Source organism: Mustela erminea, chromosome 9, assembly GCF_009829155.1.
Source record: "Mustela erminea isolate mMusErm1 chromosome 9, mMusErm1.Pri, whole genome shotgun sequence".
NCBI classification, from domain to species: Eukaryota; Metazoa; Chordata; class Mammalia; order Carnivora; family Mustelidae; genus Mustela; species Mustela erminea.
Genome location: NC_045622.1, coordinates 14,278,680 through 14,301,449, shown reverse-complemented (window position 1 = coordinate 14,301,449; position 22,770 = coordinate 14,278,680). Strand labels below are relative to the sequence as shown.

General features: G+C 48.5%; 1 protein-coding gene across 3 annotated transcripts in view; it reads left to right on the top strand.

Moving 5' to 3' along the window:
- JAML (junction adhesion molecule like) overlaps nt 1-17,758 on the top strand; it is a 28,224-nt gene extending 10,466 nt beyond the window's left edge. For all 3 annotated transcript variants that reach the window (XM_032358684.1, XM_032358682.1, XM_032358683.1), the window contains 7 exons: nt 134-359; nt 5,218-5,330; nt 8,003-8,240; nt 11,298-11,436; nt 14,120-14,180; nt 15,589-15,675; nt 17,265-17,758. In XM_032358684.1, the coding sequence (XP_032214575.1) occupies nt 134-359; nt 5,218-5,330; nt 8,003-8,240; nt 11,298-11,436; nt 14,120-14,180; nt 15,589-15,675; nt 17,265-17,336 (936 nt within the window). In that variant the 3' untranslated portion in view covers nt 17,337-17,758. The remainder of the gene's footprint in view (nt 1-133; nt 360-5,217; nt 5,331-8,002; nt 8,241-11,297; nt 11,437-14,119; nt 14,181-15,588; nt 15,676-17,264) is intronic.
- The last annotated feature ends 5,012 nt before the right edge of the window (nt 17,759-22,770 follow it).

Genomic DNA, 22,770 nt, shown 5'->3' with positions numbered 1-22,770 from the left:
GTAGTGATGACGGTGGTGATGATAATGGTGGTAGTGATGCTGCCACTGGCACAGAACAGGGCCTTTTGGATCCAGACTCCTAGGTCTGGTGCCAGTGACTCTAAATTTTCCCCGACATTGTGTTGCCCTCCAGGAGGATTATGTGCTGTACTATTATGCCAACCTCAGTGTGCCTGTGGGGCGCTTCAAGAATCGTGTGAGCTTGGTGGGGGACATCTTACGCAGTGATGGTTCTCTCCTGCTCCAAAATGTGGAAGACGCTGACCAGGGAACATATACCTGTGAAATCCGGCTGGAAAAGGAAAGCCTGGTGTTCAAAAAAGCAGTGGTGCTGCATGTACTACCGGAGGAACCCAGAGGTACGTGAATGGGCAGGAGGAGGGTGAAGGGGCAAGAGATTTAGTGTGCAGAGAAGGAGGGAATAAATGTTGTTAAACGTGTGCCAGCCTTTGGTCCAGATATGTACCACAGAGTGAATCCACAGTAGTGGGTGCTCTTTAAATAAAAATAATGAGAATGATTATTTATTTTATTATTTTTTAAAGATTTTATTGATTTATTTAAGGGGGGTGCGGGGAGGAACAGAGGGAGAGGGGCAAGCAGACTCTGTGCTGAGCCCCTTATGGGGCTTGATCTCACAGCCCTGAGATCATGATCTGAGCCAAAATCAAGAGTTGGTTGCTTAACCAACCGAGTCACACAGGCGCCCTAAGAATGATTATTTTGTGATTACCTTACATGTGTCCATCCTTGTGAAAATGCTGTGTAGGAGGTATTGATCCTTTCATTTTACAGATGAAGTCACTGAGGCTTAGAGAGGCTTAGATGTGACTTGCCTAAGCACACGTATTTATTAAATGGCGTATCTGGCCTTGAGCCCTGGCACCTCTGACCACAAAGTCCCTATTCCTTTTACTCTACCCTGGTGCTTCCCATCAGTTATCCACACTGATGCCATGTCCATATCTCATAGGTTCCTATGGTAAGTGCTGGGGAAAGAAAAGAGATGAGATCTCTCTAACTTCTTTGGATTTCATTTTCCCATTTGTCAGTGGAGGGAGTGGCTTTAGTAGACTGTGGTTTTAAGCTGTGCCCTGATGAAGCCTGAAGGTTCAGCCAATATGGTAGGCTGCACAGAGGGTGAGAACAGTCCAGGGGGTTAATAGAGGACTAGGTCAGGTAGGACCTCAGGCTCCTACCTCCACTGCAACCAAAGTCCTTTCTCTTTTTCCTGTTTTATTCATTGGGCTGCCAGCTAAGAGTTTGTTTAAAAGAAAGAATTCTGCTGCTTCAAGAAAGTTTGAAGACCGCTGAATTAGCTACATTCTTTGAAAGTGTGCATTGAGGGAACAGTTCGTGGCCTCAGGAAAGCTTGCAGTCTAGTTAGGGAGCTAAAATCTGGACCTCCTCCCCTCCCCAGCTGTTTGGGTTGGGTCTGTGAGTGAACTCCTTTGGAGCACCTAGTGCTCCTTGTTGGTGACACTTTTCACACCTGTCCAGTTGTGTCTTCCCTGTTTGTGTGGGTCTGTATTCTCTGTCCTCTGTTCAGCCCTGGACACCATGCGTGGCACAGAGTAAGCAATCAATAAACCTTCACCAAATGAGTGAATTTCTTGAGTTAGTATCCCTCACTTGAATCCAGTTTCTAAAAACTGGATTTGGAATTGTAGAAGGTGGCCTCTGCCTCTCTCCTCCTTTTTCCTACCTTATTTTTTCCTTTTCTTTTCCTACTTTTTTTTTTAAGATTTTATTTATTTATTTGATAGACAGAGATCACAAGTAGGCAAAGAGGCAGGCAGAGAGAGAGGAAGGGAAGCAGGCTCCCTGCTGAGCAGAGAGCCTGTTGTGGGGCTCGAGCCCAGAACCCTGGGATCATGACCTGAGTTGAAGGCAGAGGTTTTAACCCACTGAGCCACCCAGGTGCCCCTTTTCTTCTTTTTTTTTTTTTTTTTAAATTATGTTGTATTAGTCACCCTACAGTACTTAGCTTTTGATGTAGTGTTCCATGATTCATTGTTTACGTATAACACCCAGTGCTCATTGTGATACGTGCCCTCCTTAATAGGGGTTCATCCATCCCCTCAACCCCTGCCCCTCTAAAACTCTGTTTGTTTCCTGGAGTCTGTAGTCTCTCATGATTCATCTCCCCCTCTGATTTTGATTGACATTTTTCTTTTGCTTTTCAAAGCTGTATTTCTCCAGAAAGAGGAAAGGAATCAGGTTCTCCAAGGATTATCTTTGGGCTACTCCTTTCTGCTTTGTCTTCTGATGCCTTGCCCAGACACAAGCATGGTATACAATATGGGCAGCTGTTCTCTCTTTGAAGAGACACAGAAGGCATGAACTGAAAGCCAGTTTCACAATTGGAGAATCCATGGAAACAGTCCACAGCAATTTTAGGGGTAGTCACATAACTTCCCCACTAGTCCCTGGAGCAACCTGTATTTTTCCTTCTAGTCAGAAAGAGGGTAGAGCCAACTCCTCAAAATGTGCCTGGTGGCCACTGGGAAGTTGTTCAGCTTGCTTGACGGAGGTTGGCCTCCCCCATGTGAAGCCTCTATACTTTTTTCTACAAAGTTTACTCATCAGTTTATAATCATTCTATGCTTCTACTCCTTCACTTCCTTTTCTCATAGTTCTTATTTTAAAATACGATAAGCAATATTCTTTTTAAAAATTCTAAAATAATTAAAAAAAAGATTTTATTTGTTTACTTGACAGAGATCACAAGTAGGCAGAGAGGCAGGCAGAGAGAGAGGAAGGGAAGCAGAGAGCCCGATGTGGGGCTCGATCCCAGGACCCAGGACCTGAGCTGAAGGCAGAGGCTTTAACCCACTGAGCCACCCAGGTGTCCCTTAAAATAATTTTTTGAAGATTTTTAAAGATTCCACTTATTTGAGAGAAAGAGTAGAGAAATAGAGAGCTCGGGTCGGGTTAGGGGGTGAGGGGCAGAGGGAGAGGGAGAGGGAGAAAACTGCCTGCTCAGTGGGGAGCTGGATGCAGGGCTTGATCCCAGGACCCTGAGATCATGACCTGTCCCGAAGGTAGAGGCTTAACCCACTGAGTCACCCAGATGCCCCTATAGGCAATATTCTTGCAAATAAAAATACTGTTAACTTCCTGCACCTTTGCTCTAGAATCAGCTAGAATCAGCTCTCCTTCCACTGGTGTGAGGTGGCACAGAATAGTGAGTGAGAGCTTGGGCTTTTCTTCCCTCAGGCCTGGGTTTATGTGCTGGCTCTGCCTTTCACGGACTCTTGGGCTATGTGCCCTTGGGCTCTCTCACCTTTTCCTCTGACAACAGGAGAACAACAGTGCATATCTCAAAATACTGTAATGACTAGCTGACATGCTACATACACAGTGTCTGACACATGCCTGATGAAAGGTGCAGAATCGTTTGGTGTTTATTATTGCATTTTATTTTATCTTGTTTTATTTATTTATTTATTTATGTATTTATATAATTTTTAAAAAGATCTTATTTACTTGAGAGAGAGAGAATGAGAGAGAGCATGGGAGGGGGGAGGGTCAAAGGGAGAAGCAGACTCCCTCTTGAGCAAGGAACCCGATGTGGGACTCGATCCCGGGACTCCAGAATCATGATGTGAGCCTAAGGCAGTGGCTTAACCAACTGAGCCACCCAGGCGCCCTTGTTTTTTTTTTCTTTAGTAGGCTCCATGCCCACTCCCAGTGGGGAGCCCAGTGTGGGCTCACGACCCTGAGATCAAAACCTGAGCAGAGATCGAGAGTCAGATGATTAACCAACTGAGCCACCCAGGTGCCCTTATTACTACATTTAAAAAATAAAGCTCAGTTCTTAATGTGCTTTTGGATTTAGAGGACTCCCCCCCCCCCACTGATGTTCTTTGGAGTGAATTTTTGTTACTTTCAAAATGATTCCCTCCATAGAGTTTCAAGTTCATAATATTTTCTCTTGGTTTCCTCCTATCGTGCATCTCTCCTGCTGGGCAGGAAGTTCACATTCTCCCAGAGAAACAGTTCCGATGAAAAGGTCAGCTTATGCACTCTTTGTTCCTTCATGAGCTTTGCCTGATGTGCTTTTGAAGGAATTCTGTCCAGTTAAGACTTGCTAAGGCTTGTGTTTCCCTAAATACCACCCTGCATTTCATTTCTCAACTGACTTTGTGGTTGATTTGTGTAGAACATTATTGAAAAACCAGAAATGCCTTGCTAATTTTTTTTTCCAGGAACCCCTCAAAATGACTTATGTAATAAGCATATGATGGGGTCAGCTGCTCATACAAATAAGCAGAAGGAAGAGCCTAGGAGTTGGGAAGCCCGAAGCAGGGGGAGAGGGATCTTCTGAAGGGAGTGGGGGTAGGGATTAAAACAGAAAAAAGAACCAAGAGGAAAAATGTCTATTGTCTTGGCCTAATTAGCAAGCAGTCCTGTGACCTGTACTGTAGCCAAAACTATCCTAAGCAAGTCCTAAGACAACTTGTAAAAAGAATATAAGAAATTGAAGAAAATTGCCTGTGAATCAGTTTTTCAGCTAGAAGAGCTGGTGGGTTATACGTAAGCATGAAAGTTATATAACTCTCTACTTCCTGTTTACGTTCCACAGATGTGGGTGTCTAAGTTGGTGAATAGAAAGGGGGGCTTCGGGGCGCCTGGGTGGCTCAGTGGGTTAAAGCCTCTGCCTTCGGCTTGGGTCATGATCCCAGGGTGCTGGCCCCGCATTGGGCTCTCTGCTCGGCGGGGAACCTGCTTCCCTTCCTCTCTCTCTCTGCCTGCCTCTCTGCCTACTTGTGATCTCTGTCAAATAAATAAATAAAATCTTTAAAAAAAAAAAAAAAAGAAAGAAAGGGGGGCTTCAAGATTTTTTGTACTTCCTTTAGCAGAGCTTGAACTGGAGCGAGGCCTAAGGAGAAATTCTAGAAAAGGGGAAGGAGCAGGGAACTAAAGGGAATCACAAAGTGCTTGTTGTAGTTTGAAGACCCCTCAGAGTTGAAAGTGTGGGTAGCTCTGGGTACTCTCTTACTCATGGGGTGTCCTGTGAGTGGGAGGCCTCTGGCTACTACTTCATCCACACAGGATCATCTGGCTCATCTGTGGAATGAATTTGTGCAGTATTTAGTGGTGACATTGATTTTATGGCTGAGGAGCTTTGGCTAAGCATGAGCTCTTATGGACGTTCTTTGACTTCTGTAGACGTTACCTTGGGTTTGACTTGAGTTACCATTTTATCCCCAGAGCTCACGGTCCATGTGGGTGACTCGACTCAGCTGGGGTGTGTTTTCCAGAGCACAGAAGAGAAACGCATGACCAAGGTAGACTGGACATTCTCATCAGGAGAGCCCACCAAGGTAAGGAGGAGGAACCATCAGCGTGTGGTGGAGTGCCTGGCCAACGGTGTCAGGACAGTGTGGGGAGAGGGAGAGTTTAGGCTCCAGGTGCCATGGGCTTTGGAGCTTGTCAGAAGCGCTACTTGGGGGGCGCCTGGGTGGCTCAGTGGGTTAAAGCCTCTGCCTTCGGCTCGGGTCATGGTCCCAGGGTCCTGGGATCGAGCCCCACATCGGGCTCTCTGCTCAGCGGGGAGCCTGTTTCCTCCTCTCTCTCTCTCTGCCTACCTGTGATCTCTATCTGTCAAACAAATAAATTAAAAAAAAAAAAAAAAAAAAAAAAAAGAAGCGCTACTTGGCTGGGCAGCTTCAGCTCCGTGGTGGGAAGAATAACTCTCATGAAGATGACAAAGAGGAGGACGATATTCCGGCTGCTGCTGCTCAGCCTGTTGGGCTGTTGGGACACGTATGCTAGATCATCCCTGTGAAGCACTTGTGTGTGCCTTGGCCACTGCATTTGAGTTTCCTTCCTCTTTTCCCATCCCCTCTTTGTAGAGTCCAGGGGAGAAGGAGGGGGTTGGCTTCTGTGGTCTCTAAGCTCTGGGCTAGGCATAAGAATGATTGTATTCTTGTTTTTATTTGGATTATTTTGATAAGTTTTCTTCTGTGTCCCACTGCCCCACTTATGGGATGGAAGGAATTTTCTTTGTCTTTATGGGTGCTTTGATGTTGGGATTAGTAGGTCCTGGGCCAGGGTATGGAATGGTTTGTGGGAACTCTGAAGCAGCAAGTGGCAAGTTAGTTCACTAGACTGGTGGATATCCTCTGTGCATGGCGATGTCCTCTGTGCATGGGTCAAGGTGTGTTGTGGGGGAGATCCCAGGTCACTTATTGCTAATAAAAATCAAGGTGCAGAGTAGCTTTTCTATTAACATATTCCCAGTCATGCCTATAAAAAATCATTTGTACTCACTTGATTCTCATATGCTGAGTGGGTGTGAAAGGGTGGCATTGTGATAGAGTGTGGGAAATTACATGTAGTCTCAGGTCTACCTCTGGGAGCTTATCATGTGTTTAGATGTCTGCCACTATGTGAGTCACAGCAGAAAATAGGTCAAGAAAGGACATTTTGATCTGTGAATTCAAAACACAAGAGATAAGATATTAGGGAGCAGGTCTTCTTGTTCATGTTCATGTCTGTATACCTATTTCCTTTCCTTAAAAGCTTTTAAAAGTAGTAATATTTACTTCTCTTTATTAAAAATTCCAACACTTACTCATTTAACAAATTTTTTTTTAAACATTTAATTTATTTATTTGACAGACAGAGATCACAAGTAGGCAGAGAGGCAGGCAGAGAGAGAGGAGGAAGCAGGCTCTCCACGGAGCAGAGAGCCCGATGCGGGGCTCGATCCCAGGACTCTGGGATCATGACCTGAGCCGAAGGCAAAGGCTTTAACCCACTGAGCCACCCACGGGCCCCTTAGCAAGTGTTTTAAGCACCGATGTGGCAGACACTCAGCGCTCCTGCTTTGATGGGAGACTTAAGATCAAGGGAGACACACAGTAAAATAATGAAGAAATAAATATGTAATATGTCAGGTAATAGAGCTATGGAGAACAAAAAAACAGGCATTTGTGGTTCTCATTTTACACAGATGATCAGAGAGACCTCTCTGAAAAGATGACATTTGAACAGAGATCTGCTGGAAGTGAGGGAGGGAACCATGTGTATTTCTGGGGGGAAGAGTGTCCCAGGGAAAGGGAGGAGCAAGTGCAAAGGCCCTGAAGCCAGTACTCAAAAAACGCAATAAGGCCAGTGTGGATGGAGTGAAGTGACACAGATAGGTGAGGGAGGAAAAAGTAGAAGATGAAATCAAAGAGGAAGATGGAGTGGGGCAGATCATGGAGGGTCTTCTACTTTTAGTTGAAATGGGGAGCCATTGGAGGGTTTGGAGTAGAGAAGGAACATGATTTAACTTCTATTTCTAAGGGCTCTCCTGTTGAGAATAAACCATAGTTGGGAGTAAGGACAAATAAGGAAGCTCTTTGCAGGAATTCAGGTGAGGGTTGGGGTGGGTTGGGCCAGAATGATAACCGTGGAGGAAGTGAGAAATGGCTAGATTTCGGATCTTTTTTTTTTTTTTTTTTTTTTTTGGATCTGTCTTGAAGGTAGGAGTGACAGGATTTGCTGAGGGATTTCAGTGTGAGTTTAAGAAAGAGAGGAATTAAGGATGACTCCAAGATTTTTAGCCTGAGCATCTGGAAGAAGGCTTTGCCATTTACCAAAAAGGGATGGACTGGAAGGAGCTGGTTTGGGGGAATAATTTGGAGTTTAGTTTTAGACATGTTTCAAGTGCCTATTGGAAATCCAACCGGAAGTGCTAAGAAGTAAAGGTATACCTTTACTTCCTTTCCCTGGTGAAGTACAAAAAAGGAATGCCCCTCCTCCCCTTTTCTTCCTCATGCCTTTCTGCCAGTCGACAGTTGTTCATGGTTTGGTGTGTCCCTCACAGCTACACATGCTACACACGCGTGTGTGTGCATGACTCATGATGTCTCATACTGCCTGATCATACCTTCACTGCCCACACATTCAGGGCCCTGTGAGTCCCAAGAGCCACCTACTCTATCTTCCCTTCTCCCCCACCTCTTCCATAGTCCTTGCAAACTCATATGTTGCCTTTCCCTTCTAGGAGGAGGTTGTGTTACGTTATTACCCCAAACTCAGTGTCCCTGTGGGATACTCCCAGAACTGGGGCCGCTTCCAGAACCGTGTAACTCTGGTGGGGGACACTTCCCGCAATGATGCATCTATCCTGCTGCAAGGAGTGAAGGGGTCTGACAGAGGAAGCTACACCTGCAGTATCCACCTGGGGAACCTGACCTTCAAGAAGACCACTTCGCTGCACGTGATCGTGAAAGAGCCCCAAAGTATCTGGCATTTGGTTGGGGGGGAGGGGCCTCCAAGCTGGGAGGCATGGCCAGGACTAGGGTGAGGTCAGAGAGGCATCGGGGGTGTGAAATTGCAGGAGGCACACCTCTGAGATGCTGTACTTCCATGACCCTGACATAAGTCCTCGTACCCTGGACTTACGTGACCTTCACAGTGATGCCTCCTTCAATCTGGAGTCCGAGGCACCTCGCTTGCCTCACTCTAGTTCTGGCCCTGCGGGTGCCTCAAAGACAAGGGAGCTAATACTTGGTGAACTCCAGCCTTCTGCCAGAACTCACTCCCTGCCCGTCTAGTATACTGATTTAAAAATACAGGAGCTCAGAGATGGATTGGGGCTAATGTCCAAGGTCTTTTTTCCTTGGATGCTGTACACTCTGTAGCAGAAGGGAAAATGACCCTGAGCTGGTGAGCGACAGAACAGAGCAGAGAGAAAACAGGAAGGGACCAGAACCCAAAATAGAGGTGTTCTCTGATGAAAGCTTCTCTATTCTGGCAGACATTGTACATTAAAGCCAGTGGTGTGTCGGAGAATAAAGATTCAATTGTGTGGACCCAGAGAGGTTGATAAGTGAGGGCTTAAAGTTAAACGGTAACACAGTTAACAGTCAGGATGTGGCCTGTGGACTTTGCCTTTTGCTGGAGCCCTTTGCCTTTGCTGGGGGTTGGCTGCGGTTTGTTGGGGGTGGGGATATGGGTGAGGAGGGAACACACCTCAGTACCTCTGACCAGAGACTTGAGTCTCTGGAGGCACCTTGTTTTAAGACATAACAAGGGGGCGCCTGGGTGGCTCAGCCGTTAAGCGGCTGCCTTTGGCTCAGGTCGTGATCTCAGGGTCCTGGGATCAAATCCTGAATCAGGCTCCCTGCTCAGCAGGATGTCTGCTTCTCCATCTGCCCCTCCCTCCTACTCATGCTCCCTCTCTCTCCATCTCAAATAAAATCTTTAAAACACACACACACAGCAAAGGGTCCCAGCTGGAGGGGGAAGCGGGACAGATGGATTTCTTCACTCTCAGAAGTCTTATTTCCATTTCACAGGGAAAATACACACCCTGAATGGGAGCTCACTCAACCTCCAAGCCCCCAGCCCGCCCCTCTCCAGGCCTACCTCCATCTGCCCGCATCCTCCCCTGTCTGTCTGTCCCGCTGCGCCAGGCTCCCTTCCACCCCAGGCTCATCCAGACTCCTGTGCTCATGTGGCATTTTCTCCCTGTCTCGGGAGACTAACGCTTTCTAGTGGCTTCTGCCATCCAGCCTATAAATATTCTCACCCCTTCCTCTCACCTTCTGTCTGCGTCTACTTTAGCTCTTATCCCGTGTCGTCGTCTTAAAACAGAAACAACTCACATCCTATACATTCACCCATTTAAAGCCTACAACTCGGTGACTTTTAGTATATTCAGAGTTGTTGTGTCCTTCACTTCAATCAGTTCTCTATTTCTGTCTTGACCTAGCCAAGCCGCTTGCTCAGGGGCCATATGTGGTGCCTCCTCTCTCACTTCCCATTAATTCCTTCGTGCATTGCATCCTGGCTCCTGCTTCCGTCTCTGCTCTAGCCTAGGTCACCAGCGTGGCTCTAACTGTCCGCACTCGGCCTTCTTTACCCCAGTAGTATTGGACGCCGTATTCTCTGTATATACAATATATTCAATATATTCTGTGTTGGATTCATTCTTCCTTCCTTCTTTCCTCCTACCCCTCCCTTCCTCCCTCCCTTCCTGTCTAATCCATTTATGTATCCATCCAAATTCTAGCCAGATAGTCCACAGATACTTCATATGCAACATTATCCTAACCCGCTTCTGCACTCCTCTCCCTGGCTCGTCTCCTCCACCTCAGTCAACGCCGTCACCCTCTACACAGTTTCCTAGCTGGGTGCCTGGGAGTTGTATCCCTTTCCCATGACCCCCAATCTCACAGGTCAACCAGGTCTGTCGTTTCTACTACTGACTTTGAGTACGCCTCCCTTCCAGTCCTGCATAACACTCTAGCTGTCTTCCTCTCTGTCTTGACCTGTAGGCCTCCAGCTGGTGTCTGCTCTCATTCTCAGCCCCGCTCGCACTCTCCCTGCAGCTCTCCGAGCCATCGCTCTAAATCACAAATCCCAGCGTTCTGTCCTGGGGCTCAGAGTCTTTCAGTGGTTGGTTTCTCCATCATTTACAGAAAGCAAGCCAGACTCCTGGGTGGTTTAATCAAGGCCCTTCATGACTGAGACTCTGCCATCTGTCCAGCCTAATTCCCCACCTTCCTCACAAATGCAGCTTTGAGCCAGACCCATGGAACTATTTCTAATTTCTGGAAGTACCATCATCCTCTTGGGTCTCCAGACCTTGTGTATAATGCGCCCCCTTTCCCATATTGTCTGCCCAACAAACTTGATGTTTCCTTAAGACTTTTAAACTTTAACATTGTTGTTGAGAAATTCTCAACATCTGTTTCCCATAGAATTGGGTACCCTTTTGGACTTCCCATATGGACTTCTGTCATGGCCCCTATAGCAGTCTGTGGTTTTCTGTCAACATGTTTGTCCCCATCCTTGAAGGGATCATGTCTTATTTGTCTTTGTAGCTTCTTTGCCTAGTGATATTTGGCACCCAGGAGTGTTTGTGTACATATTTAGAGTAAACTGAAGAAATGAATGAAGGGTAAATATGGGTAGAAATGCTTCACCTGGTATCAGGACTGTGGGTCTGAGTGTTGTCCCATATATGCTTTTGAAACCAATCACTTTCTCATAGAAAGATCTGAAGCCTCTAAAACGTCTGTTATTATATTTTAAGGTAGAATTGTTAATAACAATGTCTGCTGCCACCCATCCACCTTAATCCACACTGTAGGTAGGGATAAGCAAGGCGGCCAGACTTGGTTCTCCATCAAATGGGGACAGCTGGAGACCCAGCGTTTCAGCGTGGGGTGAAGTCTGGCCTTCTCCCCCAAATTCCTGGCTTGGCTGTGTCTCCTTGGTAAGAACTGGTGGGACTCACGGCTCTTTTCTGGGATATTGAGACCCTCTCATTGCTTTTCTCCTTTCCCAAGCATCGGTGACCCCAGTAGCCCTCAGACCCGAGCTCCTGGGTGGCAATCAGCTGGTGATCATCGTGGGGATTGTCTGCGGCACTATCCTGCTGCTTCCTGTTCTGATACTGATCGTGAAGAGGACCCACAGGAGTAAGAGGTACAGGGCTGGGTCGGGAGGCCAGTGGTGCTTCGAGCCTGAAGCGGAAGAGCGAGAGGGCGCTCGCTGTGCCATCCTCACAGAAGCGGGTACTTTTTTTTTTTTTTTAAGATTTTATTTATTTATCTGACAGAGATCACAAGTAAGCAGAGAGGCAGGCAGAGAGAGAGAGAGAGAGGAAGGGAAGCAGGCTCCCCGCTGAGCAGAGAGCCCCATGCGGGGCTCGATCCCAGGACCCTGGGATCATGACCTGAGCCGAAGGCAGAGGCTTTAACCCACTGAGCCACCCAGGCGCCCCAGAAGCGGGTACTTTAAATAGAATCATCCGTGGTTGTCATGTTAGATGTCATCTCTGTAGTGACCCCAACCCTCCACTCGCTGTGTTCCAGGAAGACTTCGCATGGCTTTACACCCTCCTCTTTCATTCTGGTATTTTACAGAGATTATCAGCTCTTTTGTAAACGGGGTTCTGAGGGGAGCATAATTAAGAGTATAAATCTTACACGAGAGCTATAAGCTGTCATTCCATGCCAGAGAGAAGTGGTTTTTGAATTATCCACAATACCCACTTCACAGGGAAGATTGGATCTTGAGGGTTGTCGGGGGCTTATTTAAAGGAGCACATTCGGGAAGCCTGGGTGGCTCAGTTGGTTAAGCCTCTGCCTTTGGCTCAGGTCATGATCCCAGGGTTCTGGGATCGAGTCCCGCATCGGGCTCCTTGCTCGGCAGGGAGCCTGCTTCTCCCTCTGCCTCTGCCTGCCTCTTTGTCTGCCTGTGCTCACTCGCTCTCTCTCCCTCTGTCTCTGACAAATAAATAAATAAAATCTTTAAGAAAATAAATAAATAAAGGAGCACATTCCAGGGCGCCTGGGAGGCTGAGTGGGCTAAGCATCCGACTCTTGATTTCGGCTCAGGTCATGGACTCAGGGTCGTGGTATTAAGCCCCACGGGGGCTCCATGTTCAGTGCAGGGTCTGCTTGTCCCTCTCCCTCTGCTCCTCTCCTCGATCACACTTTCACTCTCTGTCTCTCAAATAAATAACATCTTAAAAAAAATAAATAAAGGGCCACATTCCAATTCTGAGAGGCTATTTTTTGTATGGATACCCTTAGGTCCCAAGTTACTTATTGTCGAAATATGTTGTTGAAGTCTTGAATTTCATCACTCCTTCTCCCAGCATCTCCGAAATGTCCAGATGCCCCGGACACGGCAGCCGGGTTTCACTGGCTGTGAGCAGGCCTGCGTCCCCCCATTTCCCCACCTGTTGATGAGGGGATCCATTGCTGGGGCAAACCAGCTCTCTTGTCGAAATGCTGTCAGTGGGCAAAGACCCCCATTGCAGATGCTGCCTGCTGAGTCTCCTTTCCTCACAAGACACGGACTGTGCTTGGCCTGCTGGGTTGGCACTTCTGATCCCCAGGGCCTCTCTGACTTGGTTTGCACTTGGTTGGCCTCTCCGAGGGTCTTTGCTCTGGGTGTGCAGATGGCCCTGAGCCCAGAGGTGGATGGCTGTATCAACTCACCTCCCCACTCTGGGCCTCAGTTTCCCTCAAAATGAAATCAGCAATTCCACATCTACTAGCTTATCTTAAAGAAACAACCAGGCTGGTACACTGAGATCTGTACACATGGTTGCTGTAGCACTGATGATATTTAAACATGGAAATCATCCTCGGTGACTGTCCGCTAACGATTCCCTGAATCAGTGTTCCACTCCGGGACATACTGCTCGATCCCGGATGTAGGGACGTGGGAAGGTGTCCCATGTGTAGTATGTAATATGATCTCATCTTTATAAAAAAGAAAATTAGATAATGCTCGCTGCAGCAGCATACACAAAAAATATATTTTATGTGAGCACATGTAGGCCTGTGTCAAGAAAGAATAATTCAGTAGTGTCAGTAGTGCCGTTTGAGAGAAAAGACAAGGTGGGTCCCACAAGGGCAGGAGGTTTACCAGGACTTCAACCTCCAACTCTCTCTGTTTCTTTACTATTTGAATTAATTTTACAATGAGAGCATACAACCGTATAATGAGAAAGTATGTGAAAACGATTTCCTCCACTTTGGGACCAAATATATATATATATGGTTTCTTTTCTAGCTTCAAACCACTCCCCCCCCCTTTTTTTTTTTTAGCTCTACCGTAGGCCAAAACAGAAAAAAGGAAGTATATTCAGTGGCAGATGCAGAAGGCAGGTGGTCAAGAGATCAAAGGCCAAGGGCTGGGAAGGGGCCAGTGCTGGCAGCTGGGGTGGAGGTGAGGAGTAGGGGGCGATGTGGCGGTATTTCTGCAAGGGCGCCTCCCCCCCCCCCCCCCCCCCCCCCCCCCCCCCGCGTCGCCGAGCTTCGGCTGCCCCCTGCTGGCTCAGCAACACCTCCCCAGTTCTGGATTCTGGTAACATGGAATCCTGTGGCGGCGCTCGCTATTAATTCCTAAAGACTGTGTGGACAGAAAGATGTTAGCTAGGAGATAGAGAAGGCAAAGCTGTTGAGCCCAGACTCCCTCCAGAATGCCTCCCTGCTCTCCACCATAGAGATGTACTTTCCAGGTTTCAGGGCGAGCTGGGGAGCCTAGAGAGCAGCGTTCCTCCTCTGGGGTCCCCCTCGGTGGGGTCTCGGGCTGGCCCCCTTGAGTATACAGTGCTGGCCGGTTAATTCCACCTGCTTTTCCTGTCTTGCAGCTCAGTAACCTCCACAACCCTGGTAAAAAGCCTGGAGAACATAAAGAAGGCTGATCCAGAGGTAAGGAACGAACTCAAACCTCCGTTTTGCCGCTGTGCCCTGAGAGGGCAGGGCAGATACGCTCCATCATCCAGGTGGCGTCACTGTATTTCTCCGTGGCCTATCTTACTTGGTGTTACATCTCAGCATGCTGGCCAGTGCTGGGCATGGAGAGGGGCTCGGGAAAACTTCATCACCAGAGTGAGAGCCCCCGAGGAGGGAGTGGGGTGGGCCCATGGGGCCTCCTGGTAGGGCCACAGGAAAGAGCGCTGGACTCAGAATCAAAAAATCCCCGCTCATGGGAGGCATAGGTGGCTCAGTCCGTTAAGTGTCTGCCTTGGGCTCAGGTCATGATCCCAGGGTCCTGGGATCGAGTCCTGCATCAGGCTCCCTGCTCAGTGGGGGGGTCTGCCTCTCCTTCTCCCTCTGCTGCTCCCCCTGCTTTCTCTCTCTCTCTCTCTCTCGCTGGCTCTCTGACAAATAAATAAATAAAATCTTTAAAAAAAAAATCCCTGTTCAAGCCCAGTTCTGCCACCTCCCAGAGCCACACTTTTCTCCCCAGTAAAATGAGAATGTGGACCAACATATTTGACTGTTTTAAGGTTCAGATAACCTGAGGTTCTGCAAGGGCTTCATGATCTCTGTGGAAGCATAAGGGAGAATTGGGGTACATTTAGGAGTTACAGGAAGGAGTTAACGGTTCAGATTAAATATTCGGGAGCCCTAAGAAAGAGGATCAGAAGAACTTTTTCTTCCATATTAGTTTATCATGGAGCTGTACTGGGGTCTGAGAAATGAATTCATTTTCTTGAACTTCCTTTCCTCCCTCCCTCCCTCCCTTGTTTTAAAAACTCCTCTTGGAATATTTACTTTCCCATATTTTGCCCTGTCTGTGACCCAAGAGTAGGATTTTTGTCACAACATGGCACAGGGGCTTCCAGAAGCCCAAGAGTTTGTCACCGGATGACATCACCTCCCCAGATAGGGACAGGAATGTGAATCACAGCGTACCAGTGACCTCACAGATACAAGGTCCAGCGAGGGCTGTCCCTGCCCTACAGACCCTCTTGAAGAGCTGGCCCTGGTTAGTTGCCAGGCCTTGAATTAGAGGGAAATAAGCGCGAAGTACAAGTAACCTGGCCAGACAAAGGTTCCCTGCTGCTGCCTTAAAGTGCCCGTCCAAGCAAAGAGGTTTGTCTTTTGAAGCAAAGAATTTGTTTCTTAAGGTAGTGCTCTTTGCTGACTGGCCAATTTTCTTAATTTTTGAGAAGACTGGGGATTGAATTATCATCATCAGTAATCATTGTTCTGGCTCTCAATAGCCCTCTGGTGTCGACGCCCTGCGGATACTTATAGATGGCTTTTTTCTTTGGCATGTAACATTTACTGATGTTTAGTAATGTTTATACTATTCCCCCCGCCCCCCCAGAAGCATGTTTACTCTTCAATAGCCACACGGGAGCAGACTGAGGAAGAAGAATCCAGTGGAAGAGCAGAGGCCACCTACATGACCATGGTGAGAGCACTTCTGGGCGCAGCTGGGCCAGGTGTCCAGAGGATGGAAAAGGAGCTGGCAAGGACGTGGCAATGTGGCTGGGTCCCTGGAGGAGGTGACTGCTGAGGGCGGAGACTTTTCTATGTAGCAGGGAAGTCGGGGAAGCTGACAGTCTGCTGGATAGAAGAGTGACACCAAACTCGCCTTCATACCCAGTCTCGAGTATTTAAAGGTCATTGGGGCTAACGATGATTGATTTTAGTGGTGAAAAGAGGCACCTTTGTCGGGGAGAAGCAAAGTGTCTCTGCCTCATTAGAGGTTAAGCAGAACCTAAAAGAGAAGGTACCACAGATCCTTGGACAGACGTCGTGTTGCAACTTTCCTTCTGATCCGAGAGTCCCTTCCAGTTCTTAAGTTTTTAAATTCTGTGGCTTATGTTGTTCTGACATACTGTGATTGCCAGGAAGGCTACATTCTATATAATAACATGGAGTCGGATTCCTGCTGTCTCCTTCCTCCACTCCCGGGAAGTGCAGCACCTAGAAAAGGCACCTGGTAGTGAGTAGGAGTAAGGACAGAAAGAGTGAGCCGGCAGCGGGCACGGTGCTATCGGTAGGCTAGTCATAGGCATCCAGGCCATGCAGGGACCAGTGTTCTGCTGGGCTCGGGAAGGCTGGCCTCCTCCATTTGGGGGATGGTGGCTTGCGTGTGTTCCCATCACACCAGCGCTGAGGACACATGATGGCAGCGGAGAAAGATCAGGGGCCTGGCGGGGTTCCACCTAGTGGAACAGTATCCGCCCTCGGGAGTCGTGTGCAGTCCCGTTTCCCCCGCCGTCCTTCTCCCGTGATCACCACTGGTGCTCCCGGCGCCGCCTGGCCTTGTGCGGCCTCTCGGACTCCCGCTGCTGACAGCTGCATGGACGGGTGGCCAAAAACCTGTGAGGCCTGCTTCCCCCGTGTTTGGCGGAGGCGCTTGGATTGAGACTCTGCGGAAAAGAGCACTTCTGTCGTTCGGGAACGGGTCCAGTGAAGCGAGTACGGTGACAGGCCAAAGCCACAAGACTCTTAAGTCCTGTAGAGGCCGGTCAAGTTGTTTTAAAGGCCGTATTCCCAGTTCAGGAAGCCTCTGGGTGAATCCGGGCCCGCGGGCAGCCTGCGGGAGATCTCGGGCAGAGAGGCGTTATTTGGTTAGGGAGCAGGGAGACAACAAGCCTTTGATTTTGTTGTTGTTGTTGTTGAATTGATTACGTCTGCTTCAGAGGAAGGGGCACCACGCCCTCTGTGTCCCCGTTCTGGGGTCGGACAGCTGGTGGTTAACATGGCAAGCTTTGAAGCTGGGCAGACCTGGGCCTGACTCCTGGCTCTGTGACTTTGACACTGGATGATCGCAGGCAGTAACTTAGCTTGTCTGACACTCAGTTTCCTCATCCTTAAAATGGGAATCACAGTACCCACCTCCCAGGTGGTGAGGCTCTCACACAGGAGGGCTTGTGAAGTTCAGAATTGGGCCAGACAGATGGAAAGCGCTTAGTACATGGCAACTATTCTGGTGGAAATACTTACACGTGTGCTTTGTTTCTTTCCTCCCCCTCCCCCTGCCCCTGGCAGCACCCAGTTTGGCCTTCTGTGAGATCGGCATCCAGTAACCCACCCGAAAAACGTCCGCTGGGGGAGTTCTAAAGCCAGAGCAAGATGTTTGAGAAGAAAAGAGTTCCTTTTGCGCTTAGCAATGGCAGAGACTCCTCTGTGTGTCCTGAGTTACTGCGTGGGTCCTTCTGGGACCCCCCCCTGCCCCCCTAGTTGTTATCTTGCCTCATTGGTCGAAGGGCTGAAGAAGGAGGGTTCAGAACCTGGCAGAAAGACTGGACAGCTTGGGAGGGACAGGCCTCGGCGGAGGGAAGCATGGATGCAGTCCTTCTGGCCTGGGACGCTGGCCCTGGGGACCCTGGCCAAGCCGTGGTGGCCTCGAGCGTTCCCTCAGATCCTCCGCATCGATGGTGCTCTTCATGGAGGGGTCCCTGGGAAGAATCACAGAAACAAAAACCAACCCAAATGATTCCTTTGGCAAATTACCCCTAAATAAACATGGCTTGTGGAAATCATCCTCTTTGTATACCTGGCTGAGGGGGGCAAGCAGAGGCTTGGCGAGGAATTTAGAGTTAGGAACGCCTCGGACAGCCGAAGTGAGGAGAGCCATTCTTGACTCACACTGGAGGCGGTGTTGGCCCTGAGACCGTGCGTTGGTGAGCAGGTTGGAGTGGGCTGTGAATACCGCTGGAGGATTTAGCCCGGCCTCTGCTGGCCTGGCTGGGTATCTAACGGCAGGCGGCTCTTCGCTGGGCTCCACCGGAGGCATCCAAGCTGGAGCGTTCAGAAGTGGTGCTGTTCAGAAGTGGTGCTCACGGGCTGCTGAAGTGGACAGCCACTGATGTACCTCTTGGTCTGAAAGGTGAGGTTCCTGTACTTTTTGGTTACCATCATAAAATTTAATGAGGTTTGTTTTAAAGATCCTCTGGTTCTTGGGGCGCCTGGCTCAGTTGGTGAAGCATCGGCCTTTGGCTCAGGTCATGATCCTGGGGTCCTAGGATCAGGCCCCTGCATTGAGGTCCCTGTTCCTTGGGAGAGTTTGCTTTTCCCTCTGCCTCTACCTCTCCTCCCTCTTGTGCTCTCTCTCTCAAATAAATAAAATGTTCAAGAAAAAATAAATAAAGGTTTTTTGGTTCTGAGCTCCCTAACCCTTCCTCATTCTCTGCACCCCAATGCCACCCACTTAGCCATTCAGGGCATGGATTTCTGATCTAATCTCAAGAGTTTTTTTTTTTTTTCTTTCTTTCTTTTAGAGTTGGGGAGGGGTAGAGGGAAGAAGGAGAGAAAGAACCTCAAGCAGACTCCCCTCAGAGCCCAATGTGGGGCTCAATTTCACAGCCCTGAGTTCATGACCTGAGCCAACATCAAGATTCCGATGCTTAACCAGCTGAGCCACCCAGGCGCCCCTGGAGCTACATTTTTTAAGGATTCTCCTAACTCTCCAAACTTCAGGACCCTCTTATAACACATCCATTATTACTTCTTTCTCTTTTACCGACTGTTCTTGGGCGACTGTTTGGAGTCCTGTCCTATAGCCTCTGTTCTTGGTCAGTTGTGGGTGAGAGTCGTTGAATGCATACTTCTCACCTGTTACTCTAATAAGGAATATGTCAGTAATTTTCAAGACATGAATCCTGTCCAACACATACCAGAGAAGTGACACATGCTGCCATGGTAAGTAGAACAGAGAGAAAGACTTTCATATCTTAAGAATTCACGGAGAGGAAGTGATTTCATTTGGGCGTTGTTAAGTAACATGCTCTCCTGAGCCAGGGGTCCTTTTTTACTTCCTGAAATATTATATGCAGAAGAGGAGGACTTTGAGGATATGAGTTAGGTGGTTGGATGAGGATTTTAATTCTTGTAATCTGGATCAAAGAGAATATACTGGGGTGAGAGCGGGAGGGAGGGCTGTGCAGTTACCCAAATGCTCCTGCAGGGGGCGCTTGGATAGGGACGTGTGGGCACTGCCCCTGCAGGGGTGGACTGGTCCAGATTTAAACTTCAGTCATTCAAAGTTTGGCTTTCATTCTGGGTGGAGCAGTTATAACTGAGGAGGAGGAGGAAGAGGAAGCTTACTTCTCTCTCCCAATCCTACCTCCCCACAAACCTTTCTTTGATACACAGTCCTCAAGTCAAGGTGGGGAGTGGAAATCACAGCTGTCACATATTAATTTTGCCTCATACCAGAACAACCCTGTGAGGACCATGAGAAGATCTGCTTGCTTCTTCATGCTCTTCTCCTAGGGGTGGTCGTCTGTTAAATGCAGGAGCATGAAGGAATATGGTGTAGGGAATGGGCTTCAAGTTCAAACAGGCCTGGTTCAAATCCTGGTTCTGCCTTTTGCTAAGTTTACTTCAGTTCTTTGTGGCTGATTCCCTTATATAGAAAATAGAGACTCAAAGGGTCTTTTTGTAAGGACTACATGGGGTCGCTTAGGTGCCAGTGCCCGGTGTGGACCCTCCAGCCCCTTCTGGTGTGTTCTTCCCTAGTTGGGTTGGTCTAACGGTGATTCAGTCCCCGTCTCTCATTAATTTTTATTTCTGTGGGCAGAAAGCCCTTTAACCCAACACACCTAAATCCCTCTTCCCACCCAAAGGAAGAGAGCGCTAGGACGCTGAGCTTCTGGAAGGGTTTTGCTGGGGGGCGGGGGGCGTTCCACGGGTGGGAGAGCTCCTGAAGACAGCCAGCTGGATCTCCTTGTGGTCGAGCCTTCAGCTAGTGCTTCTGTTGCTTACATTTGCACTAGTTTAAGTCCCTAGAACACCAGATGCTCCCACATTCAAAGGTTTCCAGAAGTATGCAGGCTTTTGCCAAAGGAAATCGGGCCTTGAAAGGGGGAGGGGGTGGGGCCCCCCCATGAATAATGGAGAAGTTGGCAGCCTCAGAGCTTGGCTGTTGGAACTGAAAACACTTCAGCCTGTCCCCGGGGACCTGGAGAAGATGTGTCTCCTGGAAAAGGCTGCTGCCTTCCACCAGCCCTTTACTCTTTGTTCCAGGTTCCCACCCGGCTTTGTCTCCCTTTGGCTGGTCGGTACACTTCCATGTCTGCATTGGCAGCTTATCGTATAAAACACTAGCCGTGTGCACGCACATGTGCGTGTGTGTATGTGGGTTTGGGAGGGGGCATGCTTCCCCTAAATGAACTTGGTCACTTAGAGCCCAAAAATCTTAGCTTGCAAATTTTGTTCCAACACAGACCAGTTATCCCCTTTTAAGAAAAAACAAAGTTTCTAAGGACTCTTGACCTTCTGTCCGGGCCAGCTAGCTCTTGAATGTGGTCTGGTCCTCCTCAAGGGAGATCAGGCAATCCATAACCACTTCTGTAAAACTCAGCTCTCAAAACATGTCTCCTTTACCAAAAAATAAAGGAACTTAGAGTTTTCTCAGAAGGCTAAAATCTTTCTTTAAAAAAAAGAAAAACAAGATTTTATGTATTTATTGGAGAGAGAAAGCAAGCACAAACAGGGGAGGAGGAGAGGGAGAAGAAAATATCGCTCCCCCCTCAGCCCACCCCCAGCAGGGAGGCCGCTGTGGGGCTAGATTCTGGGACTCCAGGATCATGACCTGAGCCCAAGGCAGACACCTAACAGACTGAGCCACCCAGGCAACCCTTAAACCTTGCTTATTTTATAGATGATGAGAGCAACAGTGATTGGCCCGTCCCAGAACTTTCAAAGCACCTGTCTGAACCCCATATCTTATGTTCATGGCCTCCTGAGACTGGGGGCCATGTTGTCTGCCTATGCATTCCTCCCTTTTTTTTCTTCCATGGCAGGACCCCTCTGTTCCATATACCCGTGTCCTTTCTGCTTCAGAGCCTTTGCTCTTGGTGTTTCCCTGACTAGAATTTCCTGTCCCTTCTTGCCTGTTCAAATCAACATTCTTTTTTTTTTAAGATTTTATCTATTTATTTGACAGACAGAGAACACAAGTAGGCAGAGAGGCAGGCAGAGAGAGAGGCGGAAGCAGGCTCTCTGCCGAGCAGAGAACCCCATGCGGAGCTCGATCCCAGGACCCTGGGACCTGAGCCGAAGGCAGAGGCTTTAACCCACTGAACCACCCAGGCGCCCCCTAAATCAACATTCTTTCAAGGCTCTGCTTCAGTCCTCTCTCTAACATCTCCCCGAATGTATCTCCATTTACCAGATCTTATCTGCTAACATTCTCCAGTTGTCTCATGGGTGTGGAGCTTTATTTTCTCAGAGATCATAAGCTCTTAGAGACCTTGTTTTAGGTCTTTTCTGTGTCTTTTGCAACATCTGACTCCACGTGGGTCAATCCCTTGTTAATGGGATTCCTAGAAATGGCATGGGACAGCACGTATGGGAAGCTGCTGGACCTGGCTTCTGGTTGGGGTTCTACCCTTGGCTGCGTAAGTTCAGGCTGATGGAGTTTCTGCCCTTTACCCAGATTTATTTATTTATTCTCAAGTGTCAGAGACAAGGGAGAGGCTCTGCTCAAACTCAAAATGAGACCCACCCCCGTCCTTAGCTGTAGTTAAGCTGGGGAGACAAGACAGGTAAACAAAAAAATGACAATCCTTTCTGATATCCAGGCAATACCAGGTGTACATTTGTTCCTGTACCCCTTGTTGAGGGGAGTTTATACCTTTGACTCCCCATCTAGAATGGGAAGAGGGTGAGCTGTACTTCATTGGCGGTTGAGTCTCTAGCATCTAGCCTGGTATCTGGCGCATGGGGGACAGTAAGTGGATATTTGAGTTTGTTGAATGGGGGAGTTGATAAATGAGTGAACGTACCCAGTGTCGCAGGTGCACAGAGAGAAGGGGTACATAGGAGGTAAGGAAGAGGTGAGTTGGTAGCAGATTTTTTTTTTTAAGACTTTATTTATTTGACAGACAGAGATCACAAGTAGGCAGGCAGAGAGAAAGAGGGGAAGCAGACTCCCCGCTGAGCACTGAGCAGAGAGCCCAATGCGGATAGATCCCAGGACCTTGGGGTCATGACCTGAGCCAAAAGCAGAGGCTTTACCCACTGAGCCACCCAGGCAGCAGAGTTTTGAAGAAAGACTAGGAGGTTGCTGAACAGACAAGAGAAGAGGGGCACTCCCAGAGGAAGAAACAGCAAAGGAAGGATGCCAAGATGTGAAGAGCTGGGCTGGGTGAGAGGAGCCACCCAGTATGCAAGGGCTGGAGATGCGCTTGCGGCAGAGGAGAGGTGAGTAGAATAGTCCCCGGCTTTGTTAACTCCTCTGGTTCTGCAGACCCTGGGACCAGCATCTCATCCTCCGCTCGCTCCTGCTTCCTGGACCTGGCTTCTCATTGCCCCTTGCTCATGGATTGCAAACCTTTTACTTTTAGTTGAAGTCAAGACTTGAATGTGCTCGAGAAGCACCTAGAGATCTTATTAAAAATGCAGACTGTGGTCTCATGGGTCTGAGGTGGGGCCTGTGGCTCTGCATCTCTCAGCAGCTCCCAGGTGACCCTGCAATGCTGGTCCAGGGACCACGCTTTGAGAAGTGAGGCTTTAAGACAAACAGGCTAGGGAGGCTCTCTGTAGAATT